At 37.2% G+C, this 10,204-nt stretch overlaps 1 protein-coding gene across 1 annotated transcript; it reads left to right on the top strand.

Annotated features, from left to right (window-relative positions):
* The first annotated feature begins 7,780 nt into the window (after positions 1-7,780).
* On the top strand, positions 7,781-10,128 carry LOC104103709 (large ribosomal subunit protein uL16). The gene is made up of 4 exons (XM_009611638.4): positions 7,781-7,912; positions 8,783-9,284; positions 9,733-9,814; positions 9,959-10,128. Exons 1-4 carry the CDS (start codon positions 7,903-7,905, stop codon positions 10,022-10,024), a joined length of 660 nt encoding a protein of 219 aa, XP_009609933.1. The 5' UTR covers positions 7,781-7,902; the 3' UTR covers positions 10,025-10,128.
* The last annotated feature ends 76 nt before the right edge of the window (positions 10,129-10,204 follow it).

Genomic DNA, 10,204 nt, shown 5'->3' with positions numbered 1-10,204 from the left:
TTGAGGAACTTTCCCTTTGGGGTATGCTGGTGCTAAAGAAGCTGCAACTGATCTCGCTAACTGAGCTACACCACTACCACCCCTAGACGGGCAACCTCTCATAAAATGGCCTAACTCACCACAAACATAACATGCATCTACACCCAACTAGCATCGGCCCAAATGGTGTCTACCACAATCAGAACACCTAGGGTAAAGTGAACCACCTTGACTAGAAATACCTCGATGCTGGGATCTTGAAGCCCGTGATGCTTGACTAGCTCTAGATTGTGGGGGTCGATTAGATCTCGACCCCTGAAATCGGGAAGGAGCACTAGTTGTTGGATGCCTGACACTCTCTTGTCTACTAGAACCAAACGTCTCACCAAACGAACCTGAAAATCTGTCTTTCTTGCTTGAGCTTCTATCTATGTCAGCCCTCTACTTTTGTTTCCTTTCCTCAAGTGCTAATGCGAATTCCTAAATACGTGCAATGTCCAAACCTGACTACATAGATATAGTCATACACTTATTTACTAAGTGAGGACCAAGTCTTGCTACATACTTGTGTACCCTGTCTTCCATGTCTGATACAACTGTAGGAGAAAACCTTGCCAAAGAATTAAAGTGGAGGTTGTATTCTACAACTTTCACACACACCCTGTCTCAATGTCAGGAACTGATCCAATCGTGCTCTACGCGTCTCTATAGGTAAGTAATGGTAGAGGAATGCCTCTAAGAACTCCCTCCATGTAGGTGAAGCAGTATTTGCTCCCCTAAACATCACCAAGTGGTATACAAACCTGTTACTGGATCTTGTAATCTATATGATGCCAATTCAACTGACTCTTTATCTGTGGCATGCATAATTCTAAGGGCTCTGGCTACTCTGTCTATAAAATCCTAGGGATCCTTTACTGTACTAGATCATATGAAAGCTAGAGGCTCTAATCTGAGGAAATCACAAATCCTAGAACCCGTATCGTCACCCTGAGGATTTGTATGCTGCCGTCTGGCATGAGTAATTGCAATACTAGTCAACAATCTTATGGCCTCCCTCATGTCATCATGCTGAGGAGCCGGAGGTGCGGTTACTCGAGCACCCCTAAAAGACGGAGTATGTGAAGCTACGGATGGAACCTCATGTCTGGACTTCTCATGCTCATCTAACTCAGGGGGTACTCTGCTAGTATCCTGGCCAACAACGGCTTTGCCCTTCTAGGCAGCTGTGAGTCTCTTCGGTGGCATCGCTACATATAAAACATTTCATTAGAAGGCTAAATTCTTATAACATAGCTCTATCGCACGATCTAGAGAAGAATGAGGACAACCATCCAATAATGCCTTGTAGCCTCATGTTCATAAGTATGACGCGCAACATACTCCTGAACAAGACTCTACTAGACACGGCATGTAGACACCCTAGGACTGAACTGCTCTAATACCATATTTGTCATGACCCAGCCTAGGGTCGCGATGGATAACCGACACTAAGTGTCGATCATCCCTAAACCTATTGTTAATCTACTAATCATGAATATAGACTAATAAACTGAATAAGCATAATCATCGCTGATAAGAACTGTACAGTCTGGAATGCCGACAAGGCTAACACTTGACATATAAAAACATATTATTTGTACATGTGCATATCCACAGGCCTCATGGAGTGCTGAACTGAACAAGTACTGGATAGAATAGGCCCTGCCATACCCAAAATATCTGATTGTACACATATCAAAAGATAAGTAACTCCGAGAATAAGCAGAGTGACTCCAACAGCTGGTGGATGGCCTACTGATGCGGCTCAAGCGTTGCTCTATCTGTACCTGTGTGGCATGAAATGCAGCACCCCAAAAAGGACGTGAGTCCGATATGTACAAAGTATGTAAGGTGGAAAGCATATGTAAAGCATACTAAAGTATGACTGTAAGCTGGAAATTTGAATATAAGTTGAAGGCTAAATAAGATCCTGAACTAGCAACTGATTTGGAACTGAACCGAAGTTTAAGCTGAAATTGTGCTAAAACTGAACTACTATCTGAACCGGTACCTGTCTGGCGTTATGTGTTATATCCCCCAATCAGGTAACTGTACATCTGAACTAGACTCATGTATAGCCATGCAATGCAAATAGTAGCTTTATACGCATATATAACATGCCTTACTGGCATTATGGGCTATATCCCCCCAGCAGGTAAATATATAATCAATAGGCTCGACTGGTGTTATGGGCTATCTCCCCCAGCATATAATCAATAGGACTCACTAGAGTTATGGTCTATATCCCCCAGCATAATCAATGTAAGCATGTATGAGACATAACACATGTGGCAGTATCATATGGACTCAAGAGATCATGAAGAAAACCATAAACGAAATCACAAACGTAATCTGACGCTCGTCGTCCATAAGTTGGACGGAGGATCCTATCCCCATTTTAGAGAGAAAATGAGTATGTACATGAGATAATAAGGCTAATTAACTCATTAGTATCCCTCTAGGATCAATTTAGAACCAAGGAACTCAAAATTTGTCCAACTCTTCGAATTTCCAAAAAATTCAGCAGAGTTTCCCCTAAAACTGGATGATACCAAAAACAAACAACAAAAACCATAATACACATGGTAATGGATACCCAGCCAATATGATAACACCGATAACATCAAACTAAAGGAGATAAAATTATCTACAATAGTGTCAAACAATAGACAAAACAGAATTATGAACGTAACATCGGCTCATAGTGGCTAACTTATGACATGAAAGTCTAAATATGATTTAGGAATAATCTAAGCATAAACACATGATAATTAAGCTCATATAATCTTAAATGAAGATATTAGGATCATATGGATGTTAGGTATACATAAAAACATCAAAGGAACGGAATAAATGGAAGTCCGGATGGCATAGGCCAAATGGGCGATTCGCCCTTTTTGTTTTTGTTGTGTTTTGAAGTTTCAAACTAAATTAGTTTCATCCATACTTAACATATGTAATTGAATACTATACAAGAATACAATACAATACATGCTGAAATTTCTCTTAAACATCTCTCAAAAGATCAAGAAGAAAGGCTAGAATATAGCTAAACCAAACCATGCTGAAAACGAAACGAAAACCCTACATACCTTTTGTCTTCTTGCTTCCAAACCTAACACCCTTTGATCCACACCCTTCCTTATTATTGTATAGCTAAAATACAGAGGTGACAAGCTTTCTTAGCCATTAATATTTTTCCAAAACATGAGTTATAAGGAGAAAGAAGGATGGCAAAGACTTACTTATGTCGTAAGGATCGCATTGATGTTCATTTCTTGATTTTGAGTTGTGGATGATGAACTTCTTGGAGAGTTATGGAAGCTCTGCATGTGCCTGAATGTTCAGGAAAATAAGGAAAAATAAGATTAAGTCTTCTATTTATAGTAAGGTTGAAAAGTCAACCACATGTGTGCTTCACCAGCCCTTCTTCCGACACTCATATCTCTTTATCCGGATATTGTATGAATAAACAGTCAAGAGAGTTGAAAACTAAATTCTAAGAACTTCAATTTGATATATAATATGTCCCTAAAATACCTCATATAACACACAAAATTAATTGCTCAAAAAGTTTCGTTACAAGGCAAATCCTTAGTCAGTTTTTCCGCAACTTAAATCCGATTTTCCCCAAACATTATATTATATATCCAAACATCATATATAGTCATATTATGACTTTAAACTTATTTAAATCATTCTTAAAAAGTTATTTACACAATATACAACATCACATAAGTACATGGTGTAATAGTTTGGTTGGGGTCCCGGGTGACCCGAGGTCATTTCAGCACTTGTTATGGAAAGTTGAAAATTTGAAGTTATGAACTTTGAAATCTTTGAGTTTGATGCTTGAATTTTAGATGTTATTTTGATGTTTTGATCTTGAGAGCGAGTTCGTATGATGTTATTATACTATGTATATATTTGGATTGGGACCCGAAGGGCTCGGGTGAGTTTCAGATTGATTTTTTTAGATTTGGCATTGTTGGTGCTACAGTGTGGAGCTCGCTTCTGCGGAGTTTTGGCTTGCATCTGTGAGACTTGGGGAGCTCAGGCATTTTTGCTTTTGCGGAGAGCCGAGTGCAGGTGCGGCATCGCATTTGCGGATGTTTGCTCGCATTTGCGAAGATCTTGACTAAGGGGGGAGTTCGCATCTATGATGATTTGGCCGCAGATGCGAAGTCCGCTTCTCCGAAAGCTTATCTCTTCTATGACATTTGCACCAACGCATGTCTTCTTCTGCAAACTATTTGGTCACTTCAGTGGTGTCGCTTATGCGGTACTTCTACCACACCTGCGACATTTGCAACGGGAAAAAGGGTGGGTTCGAGTCTTAACTCATTTTCTCCCATTTTTTAGAGTTAGACTTCGTCTAGAGGCAACGTTTGAAGAGATTTTCATCCCAACTTCATATGTTAGTAACTTTAACTTATTTTTGATTAATTTTCATAACTTTTTCTTGATTTTTATCATTAAATATAGGATTTCATATAGTAGAAATTGGGGGGTGGGGGGGTTTGGTTAGAACTTAAGATTTTTATTTTTGAGATTTAGACCTCGAATTAAGTCGGATGAAATCACATATTTGGAATGGGGATGAATAAGTAATCAAAATTTGGTCTTAATTTTGGATTTCAACTATGTGGGTTCGCGTTAACATTTTATTGACTTTTCTAAATGTGATAAAGATCGAATCTTTCTGATATTAGGATAGTTTCTAAAGCTTGTTTTGACTTATTTGAACACTATTTGACAAGATTCGAGTTGTTTGGAGGCTTGTGCTAAAGGAAAAGCGGTATTGGATTGTTGATTTGGTTACGAAAAGAGGTAAATATCGTGGTTAACCTTGATTTAAGAGAATTAGGTGTGATTGGTCTAATTGCTATATGTTCTATATGTTGGGGACCGCGTATATGCAAGGTGACGAGTGCATGAGGGTGGGACTAACTTAATCATGGCTTTACATATTTCATGTTATTATTTGTTAACTGCCTTTGCTTATTTCATGCTTTTACTCGTTAAACGTTTTACTTGATTTATACATTTACCTGCTACATGCTCTTACTTGCTTTATGCTTTTACTTGATATATGCATTTATATGTTACATGACTTTATTTGTTACTTGCCTTACTTGTCGCATTCCTTCATTCGTTTTATACTTTGTTCTTCTATGCGGTATTGGATTGTATGGCTAGTTGATAGTTGCATGTTAATAACTTTGTTTGGATCCTTATTGCGTTACATGAGTAAGATTAATTCTAAAACTTGGAATTTTCCATTTTTTCTTGTTCGTGACCATCTTTTCCTTAGTGATTTATGCTATTTCATTCTCCTCGATAGTTAATATGGATTTTTCTATATTTGGATGTGTTGTTGGATAATTCCGTGTGAATTGATATGTTAGATTGGGTTACCGCTACATCAATATTATGATAAGAATCGGGTTTCTCGTCGCAACAATAGTATGGCCACGAGATCGGGTTGCCGATGCAACAATATATTTTGTGAATCGGATCGGATTGTGCGCCACAACATACATGATATATTCTGGTGTTGTTGTGATTTTGTCCTCTATGTGAGTTGTAGTTATGTGGTTCTCAGATATTGTTCTTCCCCGTTATTGAGCTGTTGTAAAAGAGTTTGGTTAAGTATTTCAAGAGATTTGATCATTACTTGCGATATTGGGTTCTTTTGCTATTCTTGCCCTTATTTTTGCTATTATGACTATTATCTATATTTCAAATTCTGTTGCTTATTATCTGTACAAGTCTTTACGATAAGGGTCTTGTCATAGCCTCGTCACTACCTCGTCGAGGTTAGGCTCGATACTTATTGAGTAAAGGGGAACAGTTGTACTTATACTACACTTTTGCACTTTTTGTGCAGATTCAGATATTGGTACTAGCAGAGTCCCGAGAGGTGCTTAGCGGATACTAGATTGCATACATTTCGCAAGTCTTAGAGTCATCTTTCCATCTCTTCTTTACTGTTTATTTTACCATACAATATTGTAATTTCTTTCAGACATCGTATTTAGCAAATTTTAGTAGCTCATGTACTAAAATTTTTAGACAACAAATCACGGGATGGTTGATCGTCAATGTTAGTTTTTAGACTTATTATGTACGTTTCTGAGCTGCTTTTATTCTATATTATCATTATGATGTTAACCGTTAGTCTCCTTATTTATCGCTATGTGTTGGCTTGCCTAGTAAGCGGTGTCGGGCTCCATCACGGCCCCGTTGGTTGGGATTTTGGGGCGTGACACATGTGTTGCAGAAAAATTTGAACTCGATTTTAACTACGAATTTTAACTCCAAACCAGTCCAAATCACCTCCAATCTTTCTCATAATTTATATATTGCATTGTTTATGCATTTTAACGAATTTCAGCCATATCCATTGAAAATTCATTTTTCCTAAGTTTTTAACGTTGTAAATTATTGATAATGTTTTGGTGGCCAAAATGGTTAAATGCTTATTTTCCTTAAAAATAGCAAAAATATTTAACCCCCCCCCCTCTCTCTCTCTCTCTCTCTCTCTCTCTCTCTCTCTCTCTCTCTCTCTTATATCTCATAGCAACCATCATCCTAGAAATTAGGTTCCATTTCTTTCAATAGTATCCGAGAAATCTCCCAAATTTTTTAAAATTATTTTTCTAGTTTTCTTTTATATGTATATCCAAATATATATAACACAATAATGATTATAATATTTGTACATCAAAGTGTATAACATAATAATAATATTTATATCAAAATTTTATTTTTCTTCTTTGTATTAATACATTTCAGATTGAAAACTCAAGTTTCAAGACGACTCCACCTATGTATCCCCTATTGTATCTCGTGTATATCTCCATGTATATCGGTGGTATCTCATGTATATCTGTATATATCCATGAAAATCTGTGTTATACATGATATACAATGTGATATACACAGACGTTCGTAAATGACCTTCTGTTATATACACGATATACAAAGATGTCCATCAAAATCGTGTGTGATATACACGATATACAATGTTATATACACAGTTCGCAGTTAAATTTTTAGGTCTGATTTTTCACCTGAAACAAGTCTAAATCACTTCTAATCTTGATCAAATTTTATATATAGCCTCGTCTAGGTGTTTTCAATCACACCCACTCATTCAATTTAACAAAAAAATGTGAGAGAAGAAAAACAAAGTTGAACTCTATATTTTCCTATTTTCTCTCTTAGTTTTTGCTTTTGATTCTCTCTTATGTGAGATCAACTTACCTTGTCATCCCACTGATTTTTGTATATAATTTGCAATAATTTTTGTTAAATCGTGGGAGAGAAAGGGAAGAAATAGAAGAATAAATATAAGGAGAGAAAGGGAAAGAGAAATGAAAAAGATATGTAAATAAGTGGTTATAGAGAGAGAACATAAATAAGAAGTAGTTTTTTTTAGAGATTTGGTTATCCAACGTAAATTTTTTGGGGCTGCCTTTGCCAGCATAATTTAAGTCCAATAATTTGCCAATTCCTCTTGTATGTTGTTACGCAGTGTCAATTTTCCCGTTTTAAAACTTGGGGTATTATCACTTTTAGCCCGTACAAGAAACTATTTATATTCGATAGCCGAAAAAGTATATAAAATTTATATAATTTTTGTATATAATATACATAATATATATATATATATACAAAAAATATATATTTTTCGATTATTATTTTGAGAGCCGTTATATAATGTCATTTTTTCTTAAAACTTTTGCCCATTTCGGCCCAGCTAGCTTTACCTGACGCAAGCCCAAACAATTTGCAGTTCGTATATAGAGAGCGTCAACTAGGGCATTATTGCAGTAGCATTCCTCTAAGCCGCAGGTCTTAAACGAGGACGAAGCCATGGGGAGAAGTAAGCTTCCTCTCCCAGAACACTATTTTATTACATTAATTCTCATCTTTCCGCACAATTTTTTTCCGTACAAGTATTCTAATCTGATAAAAATGGTGCTGATTTATGCCCCTTGTATTGTCGCATGTGTATCTGATGTTCTTTATACAATCTCCAGTGTTTGGATAAATTTATTTCTCTGTTTTATACAATTTCTCTATTTTTTGTTTTCCTTGAGCTTTTCGGATTCTGGTTTCTATTGTTGTTACGGATCTATTATCCCTGAGCCGAGAGTGTCCTGCAAACAACTTCTCTGTCTCTTCGGGCTAAGGTCTGCGTACACTCTACCTTTCCCATACTCCACTAGTGGTATTCTATTGGGTTGTTGTTGTTGTTGAGCTTTTCGGTGTTGACTTAAGTAAAGTATTTGTTTAAATCTTTTGTGTGTAGTCGTCATTCTATAGTAATCAAATGTGGGGTTCATTTGATTTAGTTTTCTTTTTACCTTTTTTTGTTCTTGTGTCTGATAGGAATTAAAAGAACTTTTAGTTTCAATCTCTAATACACTTAATCTAAGTTGATACTCATCTGAGGGACAAGATTGTAAGCGGTCGTCAAACAAAATTGAGGCTTTTTTTAGGGTCTTGTTATATACTAGTACGTTTTTTGCAGTATTTTCGAGATTTTTCCGGGTGTGGTGTTTGCACGTCTATCCAAAATGCAGTCTGGATGGTAGCTAGTATTGGCTCATTATATATCACCATTGACCTCGGCATTGCTAGTATCAGCTCATTTTATATCAACACTGACCTTTGCCAGAGAGTACTTGCATTTGCATTCTTTCTTTACATCATCAGTGATTTGTATAATGTTTTCAATAATCTTGCACAGGACCTGCAAGATGTTACCGTCAGATTAAGAACAAGCCATACCCAAAGTCACGGTTTTGCCGTGGTGTCCCAGATCCAAAAATCAGGATCTATGATGTAGGTATGAAGAAAAAGGGAGTTGATGAGTTTCCATTCTGTGTTCACTTGGTCAGTTGGGAGAAGGAGAATGTCTCCAGTGAGGCGCTTGAAGCTGCCCGTATTGCTTGCAACAAGTACATGACCAAGTCTGCTGGGAAAGATGCTTTCCACTTGAGGGTCAGAGTTCATCCCTTCCATGTTTTGCGTATTAATAAGATGCTGTCGTGTGCTGGAGCTGATAGGCTCCAAACTGGAATGAGGGGAGCTTTTGGTAAGCCCCAGGGTGTTTGTGCTCGTGTTGCTATTGGTCAGGTTCTTCTCTCAGTTCGCTGCAAAGATGGCAACAGCAACCACGCCCAAGAGGCTCTGCGCCGTGCTAAGTTCAAGTTCCCTGGTCGACAAAAGATCATTGTCAGCAGGAAGTGGTATGCCCTAACTTTTTAATTTTCTTGCTTTGAGCACTTTGTACATTTCCATTTTGTTTATTATTCATCAATTTGTACATTGGTGTATAGGGTGCTGCATTATTTCATTAGCTTGGTTAACTTTAGGAAGGTACATTTTAAAGCAGATATGAATTTCTGTGTTGATGATAACTTTATCCAAACCAATTCTCGGAGTGTGTGTTCCATCCGCTATTTATGAAATACCAAAAATCCTGGTTGTTTCTTTGAGCTGAATTCACCCATTCTTCATACAGAAAGGCACTCAACATGAATTTGAGTGTTGGCATGTCTACTTTTTCTTAGTTTCTAAAGGTGGAGGATTAAACATTGTGTGATTTTAGGTAGACAATTGGAGAAAGTCATTTGTTTCAGAAGTTGGTTGATCAAACATGTTTGTATTTCATCTGTGCTGTCTTTTTCGTTTCAGGGGGTTCACCAAGTTCAGCCGTACTGATTATCTGAAATACAAGTCAGAAAACCGTATCGTCCCAGATGGTGTGAATGCTAAGGTTTGTTTCCTTATAGTATAATATTCACATCTCAAAGCCTGAATCTAATAAAACATACAAATCATGGCTTGTTTCCAGTGATAATTTGCACTGGTTTGCAGATGAGAACTTACAATTCGTTTTTTTTTTTGGTTGCTTTTGCAGCTTCTTGGGTGCCATGGTCGACTTGCTGCACGGCAACCTGGAAGGGCCTTTCTTGAAGCAGTTTAGGAATTGGAGCGCCATAATATCCGACTGAATGAAATTTTGTGGCTTGACCTTCTCTCTACTTGTGAACTATTATTGGAGTTTTTATCAAGTTGAAAATTTGAGCGCATCGAGAAGGATTGACTGCTCTTGATTAATTTTTGCTATTCTTGTGCTGTCCCTTGCCGTCTAGCTGTAGAAGGT

This window comes from Nicotiana tomentosiformis, chromosome 7, assembly GCF_000390325.3.
Source record: "Nicotiana tomentosiformis chromosome 7, ASM39032v3, whole genome shotgun sequence".
In the NCBI taxonomy this organism is placed as follows: domain Eukaryota; kingdom Viridiplantae; phylum Streptophyta; class Magnoliopsida; order Solanales; family Solanaceae; genus Nicotiana; species Nicotiana tomentosiformis.
The sequence above is the reverse complement of the archived record's forward strand: the minus strand, read 5'-3'. Positions and strand labels throughout refer to the sequence as shown.